The 26,615-nt window shown below is 41.9% G+C and overlaps 1 protein-coding gene across 2 annotated transcripts in view; it reads left to right on the plus strand.

Annotated features, from left to right (window-relative positions):
• The window catches only part of CACNA2D2 (calcium voltage-gated channel auxiliary subunit alpha2delta 2), a 551,962-nt gene that overhangs the window by 334,210 nt on the left and 191,137 nt on the right, over window positions 1–26,615 (plus strand). For both annotated transcript variants that reach the window (XR_009557115.1, XM_060271531.1), the window contains exon 5: window positions 25,779–25,823. Coding sequence is in view for 1 of the 2 variants with exons in the window: in XM_060271531.1 (XP_060127514.1) it covers window positions 25,779–25,823 (45 nt within the window). In the remaining variant the exon portion in view is untranslated. The remainder of the gene's footprint in view (window positions 1–25,778; window positions 25,824–26,615) is intronic.

Raw genomic sequence — 26,615 nt, forward strand, 5'->3', positions numbered from 1 at the left:
AATGGAGCAGGCGAAATCCTCGATGTGCTGGATGGATGTCCATCTTCATTTCAGTCCTGACATCCGGACATGAAAGCTACAGTAGCTTCACAGGCTGGTTAAAGTTAAACAGACTGTTTCGCTGAATGGATGCAAATTCAGGTCTGTGGGTTTATGTTAAACATGAAGCACAGATTTGGATTTGAGAATGCTATATTTAATTTCATTATATCATTACTTCCTCCACGTAAAACAGACCTAAGGAAATGTACGGCTTCACGCAAAAATTAATAATTTTAAAAGCAATGAAATAATATGGTCCCAGTTCATCTAAAATTTGTCAAGATGGGGAAATCTCATTGGAAAGAGTGGGGCATCAGTCATGACTTTTCCATTTCAGTGGAAGTTAGTCACAACTAACTTTAGCTCAGTTGCATGTCTAAAGATATAAAATTTGCACTGACCAAAACAAAGAGCATGCAAAAATAAATACTATATACTTGGAAGCACTAGAAACATTTTGGTGGAAGTGTGACAGATTTCAGATATATTAGATGCATCCTGTATCATCTCAGAGAGAAAATGCAACATCTCAGAGATGGTTACGCATAGTCAGCTTATTCATATGCATTATATATATACCACACTTTTCGTAGGAAATCCTTTATAGCCTACTTGGGTAAAACTACATAGGGATTCTGAGGAACGCAAAACAAGTTAAGACTGGCAGTGTTTCTCGGTGGGTTTTTCCTTACTATGTTTCACACAAAGTAAAATTCTATAGAAATATTATTTTATCTATTTAATATTTGCAGCTATAGCCTTCCACCAAACAGCCCCAGGATAGGTCACAAAAATGTCACAATAAAAATAAGTGCAATGTACAATTAAAATCATAAACTAATACCACAAAAAAAGAAAATCCTGTTTGGAAAATGGAAGTGCCTTTGCAGACGATGTAATCATAATATTGGAGGATCCCTCAGAAAACATACACTATCTGAAAGAAATCTTGAATAATCTTGAATAATTATGGGAAAATATCGGGCTTTAAAATAAATAAGGGGAAAGCCAAAATCATTACAAAAAATTTAAGGGAAAAGGATAAGAAGGAATTAGAGGAAAAAACAGGATGGGAAATAGCGAAAAAGGTCAAATACTTAGGAATTGAAATAACAGCTAAAAATGTAAATTTGTTTGAAAATAATTACGAAAAGAAATGGAAAGAAATAGAAAAAGATTTAGAAAGGTGGAGCAATCTGCATTTGACACTGTCCGCGAGAATAGCAGCAATTAAAATGACAATACTGCCTAAATTATTGTTCCTATTTCAGATGCTACCAATTATTGACAGGAAGGAATGTTTTGAGAAATGGAGGAAAAGCCTAAGCAAATTTATATGGGAAAAGAAAAAACCAAGGATCCAGTATAGATTACTGACGGATGTGAAAGATAGAGGTGGATGGGGAGTACCGGATCTAAAACTTTATTATGATGCTGCGGGCTTGTGCTGGATAAAAGACTGGGTTGAATTGAGAAACAAAGAAATTTTAGATCTAGAGGGTTTCAATAACATCTGGGGCTGGCATAATTATCTATTAGAAGAAAGGAAAGGGGGATATAAAGAAATCACAAATCATGTTTTTAAGAAATCTTTATTAAAAATATGGGTCCAACACAAAAATATTCTGGAGCCGAAAACGCCCTGGTGGGCATCTCCCATAGAAATGACCATGATGCTCAAAGACAGCAGACAAAGAACCTGGCCGACTTACTCAGATATTCTGGGAAAAGATGGAAAACAAATAAAATTAAAATCATACCAACAGATAAAACAGGAGTGTACAAGCTGGCTACATTATAACCAAATAACATAAAAAAATTGGCTTTCTGGGGAATAAATCAAAGCTGCAAGTACCCTGTTTCTCATATTTTAAGACATGCCCATAAAATAAGACATAGCAGGATTTTTAAGCATTCAAGGAATATAAGCCATACCCCGAAAATAAGACATAATGATATGCGCAGCAGCAATGCTGGCCGCGGCAGGAGGAGGAGGAAAAAAATAAGACATCCCTTGAAAATAAGCCATAGTGTGTTTTTTTGAGGAAAAAATAAATATAAGACATGTCTTATAATATGAGAAACACGGTATTACTAATCGAAAACGGGGATAAGGTAATGTCTAAATTATACAACTATCTTCTCGAATGGGAACTTAAAGATGAGGTGGTAAAGGTTACAATGGTGAGATGGGCCCAAGATATAGGAAGGCCCATATATAGTTGCCAGTGGGAAAAACTGTGGAAGGAAGGGGTAAGATTCACGGCGTGCTCAAGTATAAAAGAAAATATATTAAAGTTGATTTACAGATGGCACCTAACACCAGCCAAAATTGCGAAAATTTACAAAAATAATTCCAATATATGCTGGAAATGTAATAAAGAAATTGGCACCTATTAGCATTGTTGGTGGGAATGTGACAAAATCCGAAAATTTTGGAATAATGTCTATGAAAAATTGAAAAAGATGTTGAAGTTAACGTTTGAAAAAAGACCTGAATTATTCCTACTGAATATGGTTCCGAACAATATCCCAGAAGAGAAAAAGAACGTACTGTTGTATGCAATTGTAGCAGCTAGACTACTTATAGCCCAGAATTGGAAAGGAGGGAAAGTACCATCAATCTATGAATGGCAGGAAAAATTAGTAGAGCTCATGAATTTGGCCAAAATGACTGCGGCAATTAGAAATATCCCTAAACATAAATATATAATTGAATGGAAATGCGTAGAGGAGTATTTCAAAAAAGAAAAATTCAATATCGATTTGGTGATTTGCCTAAATTGAAAAAGAAGCAGGAAATTTTATTAGCTATAACGATGTAATTAATGAAATAAAGAGTGAGAAGTAAATTAAAGCAAGAATAGAGGGAAAGAAAAAAGGAAAGCGATGCATGAATAGTAGGAAGTATTTCCTTTGTATCTTTATTTTTTCTTCTTTGTGTATTTTATGTATTATATGTAAATATTTTAGCTTTATTTTTGTTCTTTTACTATAAGTTGTTTATTAGGTTATTAGTTTACTTAAGTCTTATTTGAAATATTGAAATTATGGTTCAAGTTATGGTTTGGATTAAGTTATGTTAAATTATGTTAATTTCTTTATTTTGTTAATTTGTTAATTTGTTATCTTGTTAATTTGTTTATTGCTTTTCGTTAATTTGTTTATTGCTTATTTGATTTCTTTGCTTTGTTTATCTTGTATTGTTTATAGAATTGAAATAACGTTTTCTTTAAAAAATAATAATTAAAAAAAGGAAGTGCCTTTCAAATAATCTGAAATCTCACATTTCCATGCCTTTAATATCTTTATAACAATTAATGTAACAGAGAGAGAGAGAGAGAGAGAGAGAGAGAGAGAGAGAGAGAGAGAGAGGGAATTTTTTTTAAAAAAAACAACATCCAGAGTAAATCAATAGGTATTTTTCAACCAAGTGTTACTCAGAGTAAATCCATTAAAAATAATTGGCCTAACTTAGTCATGTTAATTCATTTCAATGTGTCTGCTCTGAGTAAACCTCCAAACACACTGCCCAGGCTTGTGCCCCAGGGTGCTGCCCCACTTCGGTGCTGCTAACACAGTGGTTTGACTTCCCCCCTCAGAAGCACACTCCATTGTCCTGTGGGACAGACAGATGCCTAGAACAACTCTTGAGTAAAACTCAGTTGAACACCACCCACTGTGTCCATAACCCAGATGGCAAGAAAGTGTACATGCATCCCAGAAAGTGATTATAAAGCAACGGTTTAGGTGACTTAAGCAAGCCAGCCAAGCTATGTTTATTTGCATGCCCATTTTTCCTTAGTAAACTCAAAGCCGCTTACAATAAACTAATAAGACATAATAAAACATTGCATCAATGCTCTAAGACAATAAACAAACAAGTGAAAACATATCAGCAAAATAGAAGGATAGAAATAACATTTCAATAAGACCATCAAAACATCACATATTAATAAAAATCAGTATTAAATTGCAACTGGACAACCCACTAATTAGCCAAGAAATAAAAACACAATACAAATAAAGAGCAAAATAGTATATATTGACTCATACTACATAATAACAACAATAAAATTGTATGAAGCAAAACATAATATTTTATTTCTAACCATTTCAAAAAGACTATGTGACTCTATACTTAACAGGAAGAAGCTTCTCCCTAAAGTCCACTAACCAGACTGACATGGTCAAAAGTTCTTTCCAGTTCTGATATTCTCTCTCTCTCTCCCCCCCCCCCCCATCCTGAGTGCAAGCTAAACCTAGGAACTTCGAAGGAGGGCAGGTAACTGCATCACCCAGCATTGTTCTTCTATTTGTAGCCTTGATACCCAAGAGAAGCAGGGGGGGGGAATCATGTTGTAGGTTTTCCAAGGTTTGTGAAACTCTCTGCTGTCTCTTTATGACTTTGATGTCAGTATCCTTTGTAAAGGTGTAGAGAGTGATGGGAGTTACCAATTTGAGACTAAGACGGAGCTGAGCTGTAGTAGCCAGAGTTTTGTTTACTCTGTTCTTTTTATCCAGGACAAGAGAACACAAAATTAAGACTCCCTCTGTAAGCCAATTAAACCTCCAGAGAGACTTTGTACAGACTGGGGCCATGCTGCTTGGGCGAATGAAACTCACAGCTGGGGATTATGAGACAGACCCAAATCAATACAACACAGCAGGAATTGGTGGAACTGTCCAGATCAGTTGCTAAAATGACTGATTAGCAGGATGACCCTTGCAAGACTTGGGGAGGGGGGGGGACTTCCCTGAAGATATATTGACCCAAAGCAAAGGATTATCTCATTTGATTGGCCTTTCAGAGGAACAGATAATAGAAAAATATGTGTATTCTAGACCCTGCCAGCAAAGAGAATGGTACAGTGGTACTTAAATGTACGCAAGATCAGCACTGCAATAAATTCTGACTAGGTATCTGGGACAGCATCTTAATTCTAAACCACCTCTCCAAGGTGTTTAGAACGGTTCTCAGCATCTGAGCATCTTACAGACATTAATGGATTTATCCCAACACAAAATTAACTTATGATAGCATTTCATCCCTTCTTCATTCTACATGAACTTGTACAATTAAGAATTGATTAATTCTTGACACACACCTGAGCCTTAGATCAATATGAAATTGGAGTCCAATATGTGGATGTTACTCCCATAGAATTTGCTAGTTTTGCTCTGATATCCAGCACGCACACACGCACGCACACACAAACACACACAATGCCCCTGTTTGTATACAAAGCTAAGCTAACCCAAACCAAACCAAACCATGGCTTAGTGTGAACAAGCAAATGCACAAGCTCCCAGACAAGTGATGGCAGATTCTGTGCTCCTCCCTGGCAATTTTGCTGTTGTGTTGCACTGAGCTAAGGTATGCTTTGCCTTAGTGTGTTGTCCAAACCCAAGTTCATAGTTTAGCGCTCCCAGGTAAGCCATGACCTGTAACACATAGGGAAACCTTTAGTTATAGCTTGTGGTTTGTTTGAAGAGAACTAAACCCAAGCCCAGGTGACATGCTAAGCCCAACCATGGCTTAGAACAGTACAGTGTAGCAATAGAATAACTGGTGAGGAGAAAAGCAACCAGGGACCTGCATGTTTGCTCCTTCAGCCTTGTTTGGCCTTAGCATTATGTGAAGACCGGCTATAAAAGAGATTATTCAGATTATAACAATAAACTTGCCCTGACTAAGTGACAATTCACTAATTCCTCTGGATATCATTGCTTGGAGGGTGGTTGTTGTTGTTACCACTGTCTCTTCCCTTCATTGTGGGCTGCTTCATATCAGCAGATACTCTTTCCAGGAACATTTTCCTAGGCAGAGAATATTTGAAAGCTGCTCACCACATGGGTCAGTCCAATTGCTTGAGAAGTCTCCTTCCCAGCACCAGATCCTGCCAGGTTCAGTCGCAGCCTCTCTTCCACACAGTTCAGGCTAGAATAGGAGGCTCACCTGAGCAGAAGGGGGTGGGGGGTGGGCCATACTCCAGTTTCCAGGGAGATCTCTCATTTATTTTTAATTAATCACTTATTGGCATCTGTCGTGGAGGGCAGGGCAGAAATTGAAATGTAGAATCAGAGTTACTGTGGCTTGAGAGGTTGTGTGTGTGTGTGTGTGTGTGTGTGTGTGTGTGTGTGTGTGTGTGCATGTCAAAGACACAGGAAATAAATAGGGAAGATGGCCTTGTCATTGCATACCACCCACAGTAAGTATCATTGGTACAGGCTGTGGCTAATGACTTTTCCTCAAAAGGCTCTGAAACCATTCAGTGAATTTGCACAAACCAGGTGTAATTCAGAACCCGGTGGTAGGAATAGCAGGCATGGGGGCCCTCCAGATTTGTTTGGATTACAAATCCCATCATCCCTGACCATTTGCCATGCTGGCTGGGGAATGATAGAAATTCAATTCCAATGACATAGCTTCTTAGTCCTCCATTTCTCTGGCCCACTGTAATGTGTATCAGACCAAACCAGCTACCTGTTGGTAGAAACTACAACATGCGGTCTGTGAAAATACTAGTATCATATATTGGTCCAAAGGTGGCTGTTACCTTGCTTTCCCTTACAAGTCTTCATCCCCAGATAATAGGTTAAGCTTCTGTGATGACAATGAATGCTCATGAGAACATAATTTATATGACAAAGAAATTTAAAGCTCATGTGCTATTTATTTGACTGCCAGCTTTCAATGAACTCTCTACAGCTGCATAAGACATTTTTGTGTAATGCCTATAAAGCCACCACACTTTAGTATCTTCTCATTAAGAGTTAGTCCCATTTCTCATACTTCTTTTGGCCTTGCCTAGTATGATAGTAAATGTGAATAAGGGAGAAGGGCTTGCCTGAGACTTTCATTTCACTCAGGAGGCCAATTAATCTTTCAGACTGCATTGAGTAATCCATCTCTTTTCACATCTACACCCCCTATAACATGTTGTTTAGTCGTTTAGTTGTGTCCGACTCTTCGTGACCCCATGGACCAGAGCACGCCAGGCACTCCTGTCTTCCACTGCCTCCCGCAATTTGGTCAAACTCATGTTCGTAGCTTCGAGAACACTGTCCAACCGTCTCATCCTCTGTCGTCCCCTTCTCCTAGTGCCCTCAATCTTTCCCAGCATCAGGGTCTTTTCCAGGGAGTCTTCTCTTCTCATGAGGTGGCCAAAGTATTGGAGCCTCAGCTTCAGGATCTGTCCTTCCAATGAGCACTCAGGGCTGATTTCCTTCAGAATGGATAGGTTTGATCTTCTTGCAGTCCATGGGACTCTCAAGAGTCTCCTCCAGCACCATAATTCAAAAGCATCAATTCTTCGGTGATCGGCCTTCTTTATGGTCCAGCTCTCACTTCCATACATCACTACTGGGAAAACCATAGCTTTAACTATACGGACCTTTGTCGGCAAGGTGATGTCTCTGCCTTTTAAGATGCTGTCTAGGTTTGTCATTGCTTTTCTCCCAAGAAGCAGGCGTCTTTTAATTTTGTGACTGCTATCACCATCTGCAGTGATCAAGGAGCCCAAGAAAGTAAAATCTCTCACTGCCTCACTGCCTATAACATAGTAGGTCTCATTCTCATAGTAGGTCTCACTGTGTATAACATAGTAGGTCTCATTCTTAAAAATCTTGCTGGCCCCATTTCCCTCTGTAAAGAGGATGTGCCTACTCTCAATTTCTCACCACCGACACCCTGGAACCAGCAAGGGTCACAAAGTCCAACTGCTTCCGTTAGTTCTGCTGATGGTAGCAGCTGCTGCTTCCAGGATATCTTGGATGGCTGGCTGGTTGGCTGCCTGCAGTCAGTGGGCCCTGCGGGGCTGGCTGCAGCTCATACTATCAAGCATCTTGGGCAGAGTGTGCGAGAGTGATTCCAACTATCAGATGGTTGCTTTACTGCATATTTAACCAAAGTCCTCACACCTTTCTTGTCACAGTGGGAGCAATACACACACGCCAACAGATGGACATTAATTGGATGGGTTTGCTAACAACAGCTGAAATGGAAACAAAAAGGGAAAGCCGAGTGGAAGAAGATGATGAGGGGAGAAAAGTAGCAAGAAAATAGTAATGAGGCTGTGGTTATTTTTATTAACAATGTGAGGTTTCTGGTCTTACAGAGGCTTCTAACACAGTTAGAAGCTCCCTTTGTGAGCTCAACACACAAAGGTCACCTATGGAAATCAGGGTGTTTAGGGCAGAGCTTGCAAACATTTTATGTGCCCACTTTGAATGTCTGAAGATAACTACATTGACTAGGGACTCTGGAGTCATTTCTACTTTCCTGTATACAGTAGTATGATTTAGATCACTTGCTTGAAACATCTTCAGGCAAATCTTTGGCAAGGTGTACCAGTTTACTTGTGGTCTCTTCAACTTCCCCCAGGGCCCACTTTCCTTTTGGCCCTAAGTCATAAGAGCACCTTGTGTTCTCAGCTTAGCCCTCTCCTGTTGGTGCATTTCTTCTCTCTGCGCTCCTCCAGGCCCTCATTCTTCAGAATGCCTCAGAAGGCTTCAGCCTGCTGCTGGCAATCATTCTCCATGTGTGTGTTCCTAGTCAGTACTGGCATCGTAAATTCTGCAAGGTTAGAATTTGGAGCACTGACTTTGACTGAACTACTGCACTTTCCTTGCCTTGACCCTATTTGCTGTTGTTGATATCATTTTGATTTCCTACCTGCCCTTCACTGTAAGGTCCCGGGGCACGATGCAGAAACTCAAAAATACAGTATTATGTAAATTTAGAAATTTGCAGAATAGCAATGGTGTGTGTATGCGTGGTGTCAAAGGCCAAGGTTTTGAGATGCGACCTATACTAACCTGGCCTCTCCTGGGGCTCTAAGTTTTAAGGAGGCATGGAAACCACCCTTCCTGGCATTGTGAAAGGATCCTTGATATACTCTGTGCCTCGTATATATGTGTGGAAAATAGATATGGGTTGATGTGTGTGTCACCAGGGAGATATTTTAAGACAACAGATTTAACTTTATTCACTTTGACTACCTTCAAATGGTAGCTAGAAACTAAGTAAAATACAAAAGATGCAGGGCCAGGTTCACATGGGAAATGACCATGTTGCAAAGTTTCATCAGCACTTGAATTACATGTGTAATCTTATCTCAGGACCTCATATGTCCATTAAGCCTTCAGTAATTTATACATTTTGATTTATTTATGTTAACCACATGCTTTTAAAACTGAATTAGAAAAGGCCATTTTTCCTTTAACATCGACATCTTATTTCAAACTCTCAGTCGAAGAGACATGTTGTGACTCAGAAACTAAAATCAAAATGAAGCATTTCAGTTTGCTGTGTCAAAATGTTTTATTTTTTAAGTTTTAAAAATGAACATTTTAAGCTTTGGCGTTTTTTTTTTTAAGTTTAATATGGTTTCGCTCCTGCTGAATTTTTGATGCTGTAGCTTCCCTACCCCCATTCTAAGCATTTAAGTATGTCTGCGGAATACAGTGCTGATTATCACATGAAATGTAAATTCAATTTTGGAAGTGCTGTGCCCAGACATCTTTATGGTGCATGAGTAGGTAGCAAATTCCGAGGATTCTTGGCAACTGAGCACAGCTGGGATTGTGCAGCAAGGGAACCTTAGCCGTTCTTGGATACCCTGTGCGGTGCGATGTCAGTAGGTGGCGATTCCTCTTGGAAGGGTGCAGCGGGCAGGAGGCATAGCCCAAGCTACCCTTGCTTTCTTTTAATTCGTTGCTCTTTTAAAAGAAAAAAAGTGAGGGATTTCTATGGAAACCAGGTATCTAGCCAGAAAGTAGGAGGTAATGGATGTTCCCTGGCGGTTAGCATTATAGCTTTGAAATGGATTGCAGAAGAAAGGAAGGAATACAAACTCCCTCAGCTGCCTTTCCTCCTTCCCTTCGGTCCTGTCTATTCATCTGCACTCCCATCCCTTGTGCTGATGTTTATATGTATCTAGAGACAGGGGGTGGAGGGAGGAAATAGAGAAATGTGTCAAAGGGCATCCCACTGCTGCCGGAGAGATAACAGGCGGGGAGTGTCACTGTCTGCCAGGTCCTCTGATAACCAGCTGCAAATGGATGGTAGTGATATTTAGCAGAGGAGAGCTCGGCTTTGCACCGCTGCTTGCTCTTCTCCCACCTCATTACTCTGCTATAGGCACAAGCGTGCAGTCACCTGCTGTCACTGGCACAGACGCCAATGCACAGGGCTTGGCCACAGCACTCACCACGCTGGCTGAACATGACATCACTGGAGCAAAGACAAAAGACTCTTGTTTTCTCACCTCTGTGCTGAGGCTCTGTGCAAGTCACCTCTGTGAGACCTTCATTAACAGGGCAACGCTCACAATTCTTGCCAAGCAAGTATATGCACACAAACACACACACACCCCTCAACCAGGACAGATACTTACGGAGTGGACCAATTTACTATTAAACCTTTTCTCCTTTCTTCCTCAGTTGGATACATCCTCCCCCCCCCTTACTAAAAATAGGATCTTATTCCTGAGCTTATTATGGAAATCTCTTTCATTATGTACTTCTAATATTAGAGCAGCCATATTAGAGCTCTACGTCAGTCTTCTGTCATATCTCCTGGGGCTGAACTGTCCTCTACTTCCTAATTTTAAACACTGGGATTGTTCTGGAGAGAGTATGTTCATATCAGACTTCACTACAGGCTTTCAAGTCAGTTGATGGCCATTCTCTTTTTCCATGAAACTCTGCGGCTAGGGGTAGAGATGGTATTAGCTTGTAGTTAAGGTGCATTTCCTGGCTTTGGGTGAGAGTCTGCCTTGTTTTCCCAGGCTGCACTACCACTGAGGTAGTTTGCTGATATTCTCAGTGCTTGCAGAACCAGGAACACAGAGGCGCAACATTAGTGCTGGTTTCAAACCAGGACTAAAATGTTATTAATCATATCACACTGGAGAAGCACAAAAATCTTCTTGTCCTGTGGCTACTTCCCCCATCTGCAGCATGGGGTGGGGGGGTGGGAGGAGCGATGTTTTGTACTGCTATCTATTGCATCCTGGCTTATTACTATTTTAAAATTTCTTTCATTATGTATTATGTTCTGTGTCTGTGTTTACATTAATCACATCATTTGTCCTAGACTGTAGCATTTTTCTTGCAGAAATAGCCAAAGGCAGCTTTTGAATCATGCAGTCTGCATTGGGTCCACCTTGGGAATTAAAAGTGGGAAGCAAAATTCGTTTTTAAAAAGCATATCCCCTACACCAGGGTCCTAATCTAGATTGGAGGGCCCATGCTGGCCACCCCTGGAACAAAAACCTCGCACTCGCCAAATGATATAATTAATATCATGTGGCCCTGAGAGTGTTTTGGTTTAGCCTCTTCCATTCAGTGTATTTGAATGGTTGTTTCCAGGAAAACATAATAGAGAAAAGTGGTCAGCAGTTTTATTGAAACAAAATTGCAGTACACAACTGCTTTCCTACCACCAACACATCCACAGTCAAAGATGGATCCAGAAGCGCACACACACACACCCAAATTAGCTGTGTCTTGTGTTTAGCAGCCCTCCACTGTTGCAATTTCAGGTAGCAAGAACATGGCAAATCCCCTGAAGGTTGCATACAATTCAGAGATCAAAAATAATTTCCAGTCAAAAGGACCGCAAGTAGCAGAGCTGGGAGCCAACCTCTACCTGAGACTAGGGAGATCAACTTCCAATCAGAGTATATTATAATTAGGCTGTGTGGACCGATGGTCTTGATGGAATAGGGCATGTTCACAGAAGTTCAGTTTGCAGCCCTGCTTTGTAGAGTCATTCAGTAAACTGAAATCACATTGGAAGCAGCAAGAGAGTGGTATTTTACACAGCCTGCTCTTGGATATTCTCAGCCTGCTTGGCATTGCTCATCTCTTTAATCTTCACTTCATTTTGTGGCTGCATTGCTACCAGTTTTATTCTGTGCCTCTGTAGGAGCTGGACCCTCACATGTCAAAGCAGAATTTAGGGTTTTTGGAGGGAACGATGGAAGATAAAATGAACAACAAAGCACCTTCTGGATGACTGTTGTTAGTCACACTCACTTCTGATTAAAGATCATTAAACATGAAATTAGCTCGTTTGTGTTACGGGTCCCCTGGGGATTCTTTTAATTATGAAGTGCAGATGGCCGAGAACCTGAGGAAACTCAGCTTTGGAAAAAGGGGGCAGAGCTTTGTGCAGGGCTGGGGGAGGCATGGAAAAGGACTCGGGAATTGGAGAGAACATAAATTAATTTATTTGTACTTTCCTTGTTGTTTTAAACCCCTCAGCATTTCACAACAAATCACAGATAATTAATAAGTACACTTGCCTTAATGACTAGGATTTTTAAGTAGCAGAAATTGGAAGATGCTACATCAGTTTATTTCCACACAAAACCCTTCTTCCCTTTAGGTTTCTTTCTTTTTTTTAATCACCATGCTACCGTGATTTGAGTCTCATTGGCTGCCGAACAACCCAGACCCATTGCAGGGCTTCCTTTACCCAGCCCCCATTTTTGTATTGGCTTGTCTGTTGTACTGAAGCAGCAGAGAAAACTCCCAGCCAGCTGATTCTTATTCAAATAGGAAATATTCCATTTCAGGAAGCAGGTCTCCACCTGGCTTGGACCTACCAAGCATAATGGAAAGGTGACAGAAGCAGTGCTTTAAGATCTCTTTTGTGTGAATGGCTGGGCTAATGTGAGGGCTACTTCTTTTGATGGCTGCCAGCACCTGGCAAGCCAGTTGTGTGGCATCACCATGCAGAGAAATGTGCTGCTGCTACACTACTCCTTGTGGCTGGTTCAGTGACAGGAACCTTCTCCATGTGACAGGTCATTCTAGGAATCTAGGGCAAGGTTGGGGAACTGGACCCAGGTGGTGAGTCAGATTTTGATTGTCCCAGCTCCTCGTGGGCCAGATTTGACTAGTGGGTGAAACCAACCACTTGTAAATGACCCATCATCACAATTATGTCTGGTGATGAGCACTTTGAACCCCCAACAAAATCAGCTGGTTGACGGGACCATACAAAGCATCACACAGGACTCTTTCAAACGGGATTTGAAATTCTAACACTCAGCTGACCATTGGTGCTTCAAAAGGCAGACACACATAACTGATGGAGTTCTGACCAGCAGGACTTCAAAAGCATCACACCTGGGCCTCTGAAGCACTGTCAGATGATTGGTGGCACTCCAACTGCCCACAGTTGATACCATATATCGTGTCAGGTGACTGGCAAGTGGGTGTGGCTTGGCCAAGATGGCCTTGCGAGCCAAATTGACAGGCCTGGTGGAACTAATCAAGTCCCCTAGCTACAGGTTCCCCACCCCTTCTCTAGAGCATTCTTCCCCAACCTGGTTCCCTACAGATGTTGTTGGGCTGCAACTCCCATCATTGATAACCTTGCATCATACTTGCTTGGGCTGATAGGGGTATGCTCTTGGTTGCAGCTCAAAGTGAGGAGAGAGCTTAACCGTGAGTCCCAGTTTGGATGTCACAGTAACCCAACGTTGACTCAGTTCAATGTAACACAAGAGCAGAAAAGGACTAGGGAGGAGAAAAGTGGCTGTGAGCTCCTGTTAAGGAGTTTACATGTTTGTGCAGACTTGCAAAGCCAATGTGTGGCTTAGCATGCCATGCAAACTAGGCTGATATATTAATTCATGCCAGGGTACCAAGGGCAGTTCTGATAAGGTAATATGGTTTTGTGAGAAGTAGGATTCCCACCCAACCAACCAACCAACATTTATATCCTGGCTTTTTAGTGTAAACTGCGCCACTCAGTGAAGTCAACAACACATAAAAATAATATTACGATTTTTGTAAATGTTTTGGGCTGTTTTTATGAAATAGTATCAACCTCATAAAACAAAAGGCTGAAGAAATAAAAAGGCAAAACCTTGACGGCCAAAAAAAAAGGAGATGAACGTGGCCAGCTACACTTCACAGGGCAAGGTCTGGGTAAGTGGTGGGATGGCCCTGTCAGAGAAGGTACTGTGTTAAGAACTAAAGAACTGGATTCAGCTAACCAGTCTTACTAGCAAAAGCCTGCATTAGCCCTCTCATCCTATCATGTACCCCCTGAGCCTCCACAAATTGGGTTGTGGGGGTCAGGAGAACTTCTCAGAACAATATGCAGGGGGAGGAGAGGGGCAATCATCCCATTAGGGAAGTAGAGATGCTTGTGCCAGTGGGGCAATCTCCCAACGCTACACTGAATTCCTCCCACAGTGCTATGTGCATGGCTCTCTGCCTTTCTGTACGCAGCGTTATGTGAGCAGTGTTGGGGGAGGGGGATGGATAATTTATTACTGAAGAGGCGCTGCTCTCTCTTTTTTTATTACTCACTGATGCTTGCAATGACTCCCCTGTGCCTCACTGGGTTCCTTTGCCTCTCAGTGTGGAGCTCCAGCATTCACTTGTGTAATTAGAAGCAGATGCCCCCACTTAGCAGCAAAGTTGCAGTTTGTCATTCTGTTCCATCACGATGACAGGTGAGCCCCCCCACGCAGGCGAGTTGGTAATGTGCTGCAGGGAAGCTAAAAGTAGCACGGAGGCTCCTGAAGATTCCACCTGCTGCAGCTTAAATAGGTACAAAAGATATTCTTTCGTTTCTATTTATTAGCTGTGGCCCCAGGGGCAAAAAAAGGACCATATGACATGGAATTATGGGATGTGAAAAGGGGTGAATATAGCGGAAAATGTGACTTCCCCCATTAAGGTGGCATTGTATCACGACAGAAAGGCTTCATCAGGCCCAGACCGTCAAAAATTTGGTTAGAGGTTTTAATCAGGAATGGAAGTCTCCACCCTACTATGTTATCAAACAGGATAATGGAAGATCTTTAGTACCCAATGTGACCTGCAGTGCTGCTGGTTTTCTTTCCATGTCAGAACCTTAGTGATGTTTGGGTGTCATGGTCCTCATACAGCACTCCCCCACCCCCATGAAGAGAGTCTCACCTATGTTTTCATCCATGATTTTTTTTAATTAAAAAAAATGATGCTATAAATCCCACACCAGATTTTGGGAACCAGCTTTTCTTTATTTTACCATTGCTTATGCTTAGCTGGGATTTACAAAGAGGTGATTTGACAGAACACTGAGCACAGTGCAGTCTAGATCTATTATCAAGGAGCTTAATAAATTCTACATATTGTGTGTGCCAAAAGCTACAAACATGGGATAGATTAAGGTCTTGCTCTGTGTTGTATAATTTGAATGGTGTGATAGCACCAAGGCATAGAACACAATCTACCACTATTTAATAGAACACTCTCAATTTCAAAAGGGAGTCAGGAAAGACTAACAGAAGGATGTTATCTGCCAGTAGGTTAAATCCTCACAAACCAGGAAGGCAACAACTTTAAAATCTTCCTGGGTAACTTTGCCTTTGCATTTTGCAGCAAATATTCTCATCTCATGTTACTTCCCAGACAATCTAATATGTTGTGTTAATTGCCAACTCAAGTGCAAATGCTGTAGGTAGCAACTTGTAATTTTGCTCTCATTTCCATAAGCTTTTGCCACTATCAGCTGTTACATCCTGACTGGCCTATGACTGGTGACTTCCAGACGTTTTGGACTACAATTCCCATCAGCCCCAGCCACAACCAATGGTCAGGGGTGATGGGTGTTGTAGTCTGGAGACATCTATAGAGCACCATATTGCCTTCCCCTGGCTTAAAGACACATCCTAGGTGAAATATTAAGCTGACCTAAATTAGGCAATGCTTTTAAAAAAATTGCCTACAGGAAGTGATGCAGTCGGAATTCTAAAGGTTTCCTAGAATCATATGTGTCAAATATTATAGGAAAAGCCAATATACCAGCAGCAAAAGGTCTTATTTTCTCCTGCTGCAATTTTTTTAACTACTTCTGAGGTTTGGTTTCGTAATGTGCATGTATGAACATATATATTCTATACTGATACAGGTGCTGGGGGAGGATATCAGTTTAGCAATGAGAACCCAGGCAGTTGCAAAGTCTCCAGACATTTCTGCACAATGCAGTTACCTTCTACCCAGGTTCCTTTAGATCTGATCTCACAGCTTGACAACATTGCACAACTTTCCGTTGTTGAGGGATTAGCACATCACAAAGGCACAGAGGCAGTCAATAAAAGATTATCATGTACCATACAACCAAGAAATATTAAAGTCAAGCTGAGGATTAGGAGAGAGGAAGTGTTTGCACCATGTGAAAAGGGTCTTTGGCATGCCATCTCCATGAACCACAGATGGAAAGGTTCACAGATGGAAACAAATTGGAAAACTGCAGGTTTTTAATGTGCTGGGAGGGACATAGTGAGGCACTTCTATGATTAGGCCTCCACATTAGTCTTTTCTCCACAAAGCAAGGACCTGCTAACCGCAAATAGGCAGGCATAGCTAAAACCTTCCACCTTCCACAAAATCAAGGCCATTTTGAAATTGTGTGATTTGAATGGGAGAACGTTCTTAACATTTAAATGTCCAACCAAAAAAATAAAGCATGTTGACAATGACACCTTTTCTTCACTCTAACTGCAGCACAAGCAACCTTCCCTCAATTTGAGAGTGCTGTCTCTCCCAGTTTCATATACATTCCTTATAAATTATCTTCTGTTAGCTCCTATTATCATGCACTTGTTGAGTGAGATTGAACGCACCCATTGATCACCACAGCATAGAAAAATTCCAACTGAAATGCCCCCAGGCATATTTCTGCACATTAAATCAGTGGTTGGCTGACTTTAAGTTTTACATTGTTTACTCTCCCCCCTCCCTTCTGGAATTCCCCCAAGTCCATCAATGAGTCCTCAAAATCAAAGTAAGTGTTCATACTCAGGATCCCTTAACAGTAAAGACATACTAACTGTGTTAAGTGGTGCTTAGTATATACACTTGCTTAAGAACATTAAGGGACAGAGCAAGGCACACCTAGTTCAATATTCTTGGATGAATCTTATACAACAGTAAACCTTAATGGTCCACTGAACATTGCCCAATGGTCCACTAATGTGTGTGGGGTGGGGTCTGGTCTGTGCAGCATGGCAGCATCTACTATCCAATGCATTCCCTCCTCTGCACACCCACCCACCCACCAGTGGTTTTGTAATATTTTATATTGTAAACCTCCATAAATGAATAAAGGAGAGGCACTACCCAGAAGGTAGCACAGGACCTCTTCCACAGCAGAGGCAAAGGCTAGAATAGAGGGTACTGCTTGGTGAGGAACAAGAGGGAGGGAAATCCAGAGGGACTGTACCTGGAGGTAAAATAGTTTATGGAAAACAGCCATGAGGAGTATAAATGGGGATGTGAGGGAGCCCTGAAGGCATGGTTTACTGGAGGGGATTCTCATTATTGGAGCTGCTATGATGAATTGGGTTCCTGAACTGAATTTTCTCTTTAATCCAGCCCTTCCCTGAGGATTTGAAACCCAGGTTGATCTGCCCACCCATTATTCCATTGGTAGGGATAGATTGACTCTTGCAGTTTAATTTTTTCCTATGCATTTACACCAAACCCTCATTTAGAGATTAGGGATTGAGAGCATGGTACAAAACCATGCCAGTCTGTCCCCTCTGCCTCACCTAATTTAGAGATCTTGAATTCCTCCTCAACACATACCCCTAATTATCAGAACTCATATTAAAATGAAACTAGGTATGCTTCTAAACTTATTTTAAGCATCTATGTTTAGCCTGCGTTATCACTTGATTCATATCACCCTCACTGACAGCCATGTAAGTTGGGTAATTTTAGACTCCATGTTGTATTCAGTGTGGTGCTACGTAAATCCTTGTGTGAGGAGAGTGGCTTCTATTTGCACAAAAGGACTTCCCTCCTTCTCCTCCACTTATGTGCCCCTAAATTTGTTCTGGGGTTTCCCCAATCCTCCAGAGCAAATTTAGGGACAGTGCAAACAGGGCCGTCTCAAGCACATTGGGCGCCCTGGCGCTGTGGTGCGGTGATCGCTCCGGCGCCCCTGCCCCGCTACGTTTCTTGTCGCGACTGGTGGGCGGGCGCAGCGCGCAGCACAGTTTTCGCGCAGCTCCGCCGCACGACGCCCCCCCTACCGGGCCGGCACCCTGCACCACCCAGACTACCCCTAGAGCCGGCCCTGAGTGCAGGGGGAAGGAGAGAGGGAAAGTCTAATTGCACAAGCCAATATTGTTCTGCTCACACGAGGATTTAGTTGAATTTGGCTCTCTTGTTTTATTGGCAGAAGAGTGTTTAGATGCAGTGCTTCAAAATGTATTAAACCAGCCTTGCAGTGTTTGAGGTTCCTCCTCATTCTATTGAATGGAGCTCTCTGTCCTATCATGATGGCACCATTCAAGTCTCTTTCTTTGCTACTCTAGGATTTTGGTGCTGGCCTGCTTTCCCCCTCTTGTCTCCATGTTTCCTTTCACCTCTCCCCTCTCTCCAAAAGGAATCTAACATCACCCACATAAAGTCCATCCTGCATTGATGAACAAGTCTGTTGTCTCCCATAAGACAAATAATACAAAAAGGAGAAACTTGTTCTCAAAAGTGAAGCAGCTTGCACAAAAACCTATCTGGCCCCACAAGGAAGTCCCACATTAGCTGACCACTTGTGAGCATCAGCTTCTGTATTCTGCTTTCTTTAGGGTTTATGTGCTTCCCTCCTCTTTTTTTCCATTCTTTGTATCCCTTATCCACATTATGGTCATTGCTTGAATGGTCAGTTTGATCTAAATACCAATAATATCCTTTCCAAACTATAACTAGGCCAGGCTAAACTGGTGGATGCATTTATAAGTTGTCATGAGAGGCACATACATCTGAAAACATGGTAATCTCTGCTGAGGAGGGTGAATTCCATGCCAAATGTTAAATATAAGCTTATGCCTAGTCCTTTATATCCAGCTAGCAAACATCTTCCCATTGATGATTTTCTTGCTCTCTGCCTATGTAATTGGCACAGATCTCCCTAAGCTGAAGCATTTTGTCAGCTTGAGTTTTAGCAGTCTGGAGAAGGAAGAGGAAATCGCTTTAGCTGAGCAGGTTTTGTCTCCATGATAACTCCAAAGAGGAGTTAGTCTCTCTCAGCTCATTGTGTAAGTTCCTCAGCATGACAGAACTGGTAATACTGAGAAAATACAGAGTTCTGTGTTGTAGAGTTTGGGGTTTAAGTCTTAAGTGTACAATAAAAGTTAAACTTGTGGTCAATAATGTAAATCAGCTAATATTTTTGTAAAGTTATAAGTGAATCATGCTAATATTTTTGTAAAGTTATAAGTGAATCATGCTTCATGCCATGCTAGAATTTGTGTGTGTGTGTGTGTGTTAAAGGGAATGTAAATTAAGTGGTTAATGTGCATATCAACCAGCCATTGTGCACATTCACCAGGTCTCATTCAGAATCTACACATAATTTTCCCTTGAAGAGGGAATTGTGCACATTTCCCAGTCAATACATGTAATCTCCAGCAGATTTTGAGATACATGTTTATATCAACTGAACTTTGTACATTCTGTAGGTAGTATACACAATCTCCATCAAACCTTGGGCATATCTCATCTAAATTTGAGGATTATGTGTATCGATCAGGAATTATTTATTATTGTTTATTACATTTGTTGGTTGCTTTATCTTGCTCAGGAGAACCCAAAGCAGCTGACAAAGAACAAAAATGTGCATAGTAACTACCTGTAACTAAAAATGTGCATAGTTCATGAAGTCTGGTGAATGTGCACAATGCGCTGTGAGGTACAACCTATCTCTTGCTAGAAATCCTTCCTCAAGGATGTGGAGATCATGGTCCACTCAATTTACATTCCCTTTAACAGTCCATTTTTAGTGCAGATGAACAGTCAAAGCAGAAAATTATTGAACTTTATAGTGTAATTTTAAAAAATAAAAGTAATTAAAATATTATAACAAACAACTAACAAACCTTGATGTCTAAGCAGAAAGGCAAAAACCAGAGTCAAATCCCACCACGTTTAGTGATGAAAAGCATCTCTAAAAAGAAAAGTCTTTATTGCTGTGAGCAGACGCTGGGAAATCACTCAGCCAAACCACTCCGGCCATGTGGCAAAACACTGCATTAGGAGAGCAGCAAGAGATAACATCCAGCAAAGATGGGAGCAGGACATGCTGCTTTCTTGCTAGCCCTCCCAATGGGACTGACTAGCTGCCGCTGCAGTCAGTGCAACAGAAAGAGGCTGTAGAAGAGAAAACCAAGGCAGTCATCAAAGGGTTCTCAGTTGAATGCCAAGGGGAGAAGTGGAGAACAGAAAGATGGGGTAGGGCAGCGAATGCAGGAGCAGGTTGGAAGGGAGGAATTGAGGCAAGAGGGAGAGGCATGAGAAGAAAGAGAGGAGGCGGGAGTGCTATCAGGAAAGTCACCCACTGCCTTGAAGAGTAGCTGGCAGAGTAACTGCATTGTGCTTGTGTGTGAGAGTGCTTTATGTGTGGTATCTGTGCATATCTGTGTGTGGTGTAGGCAGGGTGAGTGTGGTATTTGTGTGTGTGTGTAGCAGCTTTGGCCACAACCGCTGATGGCATGTGAGTGTCCCAGGGTCAGCCCGCAGGCCAATAAACACCTATAAGCATCAAGCATATTTGCATGCTTCCACCAACCTTTTTATTTCCCTGAGGTGTGATCAGCCATGTGTATTTCAGTTGACTGAACAGTTTTTCCATATGTTTGAATTTTATTCTGCTTTATGTAAAACATATGTTTTCCCCCACTTAGATTTTTTTTATTAAGCAATATGCATACTTGTTTAATAAACAAACAAATAAACAGCTTAGCCACCCCTCCTTTAAAGTATGCTGGAGAAATGAAGCCATCTCTCTCTCTCTCTCTCTCTCTCTCTCTCTCTCTCTCTCTCTCTCTCTCTCTCTCTCTCTCTCTGTAACAGCAATTTACAATGCCAACTTATTTTTAATTTGCCTTTGAACAGCTTCACTTTGCCAAACTGGCTGTGCTATTTTAAAGATGTCTTAGGCTGTTTGTATATTTGTTTCACCCTCCTCTGGTGTCATTCTTTTAGTTACCGTGTCATTTAAAGCAACACCCCTTTGAGAGTTTAACACTTAACAAGTCAGCTGTGAGAAAGTGTGTGGTTTAGCAGCTTAGTTTAGAGATTGAGTTGTGAACCATGACATCTCTGATTCATGAACCGAACCAGTCGTTTTGAAACTGTTCTCTCATAGCCCCTTGGTAGTGACACAGAGCTCAGCCCACCAGACACTACGACTGTTCAGTTTTGATTCATTCAGTGGGATTTGTTTAGGGCTCCCTGAGCAAACCTCATTAAATTAATGGGAGCTGCTGGGCATTAGGACTTGGTGGGTTGCATCCAGAAAGGGGTCTTTTACACATTCATTATCGATGCACAGTTATTTAGATCCTTCTGCTGCTATGACTGATAATAATACGGACACATGGGGCCATTCCTTGCAGCACTCCATCTGTTAACAGATACATCCTCTTGGAACAGAACAGCATCCAAGTAAACAAAAAGATGTACCCAGCCCCTTCTGCCTGCTTCCAGCTGTCTTCACATCTGCATTGATGTGTCCCTCACTGTCAACTGATTTGTAGAGCTCTTGATGCTGATATCGTGGATATAAGTGCATGGGTGAAGGGCAGAAACTAAACTGAGATGCACCTTCAAAAGAAGATTCCCCACAGCAGGGATAATAACTGTCATTCCACGAAAATGTTTGTGGTCTTTGCAGAGGTGCACATCTAAATGCACATTCAAACATGAATGAACTTAATAGTGTGCTGCTTTTTTTTAATGGAATATCCACTTGCATGTACACCTGAGCAGGGTTTCCATCAAAACCAAAGCATTGCCAATGTTAGTAGTGCCACTCAGGTGGGTACTGAATACATATCAGAGTGCATTTACTGTCTGCACTGCATTGCTTTCAGTGAATGCACATCCACATGTGCAGTTCCACTTAAATCAATGCAGTGTGGATAAGCAATTTCTATGCTTGGATGCCCACTTCAATGGGCATTCCATTTATTATGGCTCTTGCTCTAAACAATACAACCTCCAGAGTCAATCCCACCCCATAGTCTTTTCAGCTATGAGGAGATCATCTCCCTCACCTAGGCTCAAGGGGGGGGTGCCCTCACCCTTCAGACTAAGAAAAGGCAATTCCCTTTGCAGCTTTAAATATTGCTTTTGGGTGGTAGGGGGTGGTGGAATCTGGGTAACCCACTTCTGCTCCTCTTTTAGTTCACAGGCAGAAGAGAAGCAAGTGGCACACTCAGGGGCGTACCCAGGATCAAAACGGGGGGGGGCAAGAGAGGGGGAGAGAGAGGGAAGGAAGGAGGGAGGGAGGGAAGAGAGAGAAGGGAGGGAGGGAGGGAGAGGTGAGAGAGAGAGAGAGAGAGAGAAGGAAGGAAGGAAGGAAGGAAGGAAGGAAGGAAGGAAGGAAGGAAGGAAGGAAGGAAGGAAGGAAGGAAGGAAGGAAGGAAGGGGTGAGAGAGAGAAAGGAGGGAGGGAGGGAGAGAGAGAAAAGGGGAGAAAGAAATAGGGGGGAAGGAAGGAAGGAAGGAGCTCCCATCTGCCGCCCCCCCCAGCTCAGGCTGCTCCTCCCCCCTCCCACGTTCCTGTTGCTGACTGCAGCCGCAGAGGGGGTGAACACAGCCCAATTTCAGGCTGCTTCTCGCCCTCCCAACGTTCCTGTCGCTGGCTGCAGCCGCGGAGGGGGCGAAAACAGCCCGATTTTGGACTGCTTCTTTCCCCCCACACACACACATTCTTGTCGCTGGCTGCAGCGGGGGGGGGGGCGGAAACAGCCCGATTTCCATAACCCGCAGCGACTTTTCCCCTTCAGTTTTTGGAGGGAAAAAGTGCGGGTTATGGTCCGTAAAATATGGTAAATTTTTTTGCTTCTGGGGGGGCAGCTGCCCCCCTGCTCCTCGCTGGGTACGCCCATGGGCACACTGCTTGCTTCCCCTCAGCCTAACCTATATTCATAGCAGTGTGCCAACAGCAGATACATTAAGTGTGCCTCTTAGTCTGCACAGAGTCAGGCAGTTTGGGGCATGTGGTTTGTTTCTTTAAAAATACATTTTTCCTGCATACCTTGGGGGTCCTCCAAGAATTCAAGAAACTCCTCCTGGTCTGGCCTGACTCCATAGCAAGTTCCATATGCAGGACACCTGCAGTAGTGAGAGTAATTTGAGAATACTGTTTGAGAATAGCATTCCAGAATTTCAGGTCCCTAGAAAGACGTGGTGAATGGCAGAACGGGTGGTGTTGTGCTTGCTGCAAGAGGAGAGTGTACTGCCATGACTTCTGCATCCCCACTCCCATTTTTTGCATGCAGAATGGAGAGTCCAACTGCCCTTTAATTATCCCTTTTGATGGAATGTGAACTTCTGTTTTGACAGTATTACTGCTCTCTGAATTGCCTGTCCCTTTATGAATTTTATCAGCTGCTGCATGTCCTAGCACAGGAGGAAGAGGGATTGGAAGAGACCTTTCTATGTAAATAGTTTCTAAATACTGCAAATTAATGACATGCAGTTCTTCACTGGAATGATGAAATCGCTCTCTAATTTTTCATTGCCTGTTTTGTGGTTCTGAGTAGAAGAGGCTATTAGCATCTCAGATCTCCACCATTAGCACACATTCCCCTCCAGCAAATGATAATGTATTTCTTGTTCCCATAGATTCAGAGACTTCAGAGTCGGGAGAGAGAGTATTATAAACCTCCAATGTGACCTTCCATAGAATAGCACAGATTTGGAAATGTTAACACTTGGATTCCTGTACCCATTCTTAGATTACTTGTAACTGAGCTAGTGTGACCTTCTAGTGAAGTATGTCATAATTTGTTTCATGATGAAACATTGGATGAATGCAGATGCCTATTTATCAAGGGTGGAACTACATGTTTCAGCCCCGTAGCTTTGAAGTCTGCCTGCTTCTTCTTTGCAAAGCAAGGTAAGGACAGACAACATGTCCATGGTTCAATCTCTAGGTAGGGCTGAAAAAGACTCCTGTCTGAAACCTTAGAAAGCCAACCCTGTCTGGCTTATGAGTGATAAGGAAAACGTTGCTGGCTTTTTCAACTGATCAGAAGTCTAGGGAAACTGAGTTTCTCGGTCTAGGGAAACTGAGAAGTGGATTCTGCTGATTAGTTGGCAGGATGATGCAGACACCTTCCTTACCAAATGATTGTACCCTGTACTGTTTCCAGCTAGTAAGTGGTTTCTGTTGTCTGGTACAGGAAACAGGCTTTGCAGTCTACCCAATGTAAAAATATGGGGTGCTTGAGGAATTCTATCTTCATGGATCCCTAATCAAAATGTCATCCGATTAGATTAATGTGTTGATTAATCACTAGCAGTAGGATTTTGTGGTTCTCCAAATATTGTGATACAGTTCTCTGTCATTGAAACATATCAAGGCATGCATTTCAATACTGTTTTGAGGAAGAATATACATTTACATCTTAATTATGAAGAGTATTTTTAAAATAATTTTGATGATCAATGTGGAGACAACAAAATTGAATTATGGGCAAACAAGTGTGAGAGTGGAATAGAAATAGATCCATTTCACCAGTGGCATAGTGGGGGGGGGCACAGGAGCGGTTGCCCCAGGCACAAAATTGTTAGGGGGTGCAAATTTTCAGCACCCAGTGCTGCCTCAATACAGCTGTGTGCTTCCATCACTGGGCTCTGTTGAAAATGGCTTCCCCGTGCAAACCAGGAAGTGACCTCTCTAGGCAGCAGAACAACTCTTCTTTCCTTATCTCTGTGACTGCAATCTCAGTGATGCAGATGGCGCTAGGCAGTTGAATGTGCATGCCCTCACTCCCACCCACCCCTCTGCATAGCCCCAGGTGCTGGCAACCCTTGCTATGCCACTGCATTTCACCCCAGTAAAAATGCCCTAGTCTAAAGAAGAAAAGGAAAAAATGTTATTGATATCATTGACATCAATGTGGTTCAAACTCAGAAAATATTTTATTTTTAAAGTAATTATTTTTAAAATGCCTGTAGAGTTGGACACGACTAGACGACTAAACAACAACAACAACAATTCTGCCATAGGGAGGGAAATCAGCTCATGCCATCCCTTAGTTCCCAGGAATCGTTTCTGTATGCCAGCCTTAGCATCTGTCTGAGTGCTGGGGTAAATGATAGTAGTAGTAGTAGTAGTAGTAGTAGTAGTAGTAGTAGTGGTAATAATAATAATAATAATAATAATAATAATAATAATAATAATAATACCCAAACATTCTCTGCAAGATTCAGGTAGGTAGTCGATTATATATATATAATGTCCAATAGCACCTTAGAGACCAACTAAGTTTGTTCTTGGTATAAGCTTTCGTGAGCATGCACACTTCTTCAGATACCTTCAGATATTCTCTGCAAGCTCTTTTGAGCCAAGGTAAACAGGACACCCAAAGACCAGAAGAAAAAGAGTGTGTGGCCAACTTGCAGTGGCCCCTGTGAGGACTTGCTCTCCCATCATGGCTCTTTAAGCCTTCAGTGGAATCCAAGCACAGGGTTAGCTCAATACCAACATCATAAGCGCCCCAACATCATAAGCACCCCAAAACATTTTGCAATGATCTTTGCCTTTAACATGCTAGAACTCACCAGGAACCCCAGCCCCCAGACAAGTCACAGTCTTGTTAAAATGAAATGCTGGCAAGCCTACTGATGACATTGAAAAACCTCTTTCCTGTGGCCTGGGACTGTGTACTGTACTAATCACACCTTTTCCCTTTTATTCTGTAGGAGGACGATATTGAATACTATGATTCCAAGGCTGACACAGAATATGTAAGTGTCTTCCAATTGTCCTTCACTTATATTTTATGCACTGAATAAGTTTCACATGTTATTTCCTTCAAGTTAGAATTCCACTGTCTACTTTGCCACCTTTGTTTAAAGCTCAGAGTAATTTGACTGGCTCCAAAGCACAGGATCTACATTTAAGGCAGTGAACAAAATGGGATTTTGTTATAGAATTGCAAGTTCTAATATTTCCTCATCGGGTGGTAATAGAAAGAAGCGATAATGGTTAAATTCAGGAGAATTCAGAACTCCTTTTACTTATGACAAATATTTTCCAGCAAGGAGGCACTTAGAGAATGGAAAATGGGATAAAGTTGTTTTTATTGATCTTGGGAGCTGAAATAGGGGAGGGAATCAAAGCAGGCATACATTTTTGTGTTTGCTTCATTTCATAAAAGATTTGGAAGCATTATTTGACTACTTTAAACTCCTTTTTTCTCTTTAAATTGTGTTCATCTTAGACACATTCCCATGAAGCCTTGTGAAAAATACAATAACACATGTAAGGGAACATGTTTCAGTAAAATATAGGCATGGGATACCACAGTAAAATCTGTAGAGACATAACACTGTATGATGGGCAATCTAATTCTGCTCTGGGCATTGAAGCAAAATGAAGATTTCAGATCATAAAACGGTATAGTTTGACTCCAAGGGTCATCTGGTCCAACCCCCTGCAATGCAGGAATCACAACTAAAGTATCCATGACAGGTGACCATCCAACCTCTGCTTAAAAACCTCCAAGGAAGGAGAGTCCATCACCTCTTGTGGGAATC

This window comes from Zootoca vivipara, chromosome 2 (assembly GCF_963506605.1).
Source record: "Zootoca vivipara chromosome 2, rZooViv1.1, whole genome shotgun sequence".
NCBI classification, from domain to species: domain Eukaryota; kingdom Metazoa; phylum Chordata; class Lepidosauria; order Squamata; family Lacertidae; genus Zootoca; species Zootoca vivipara.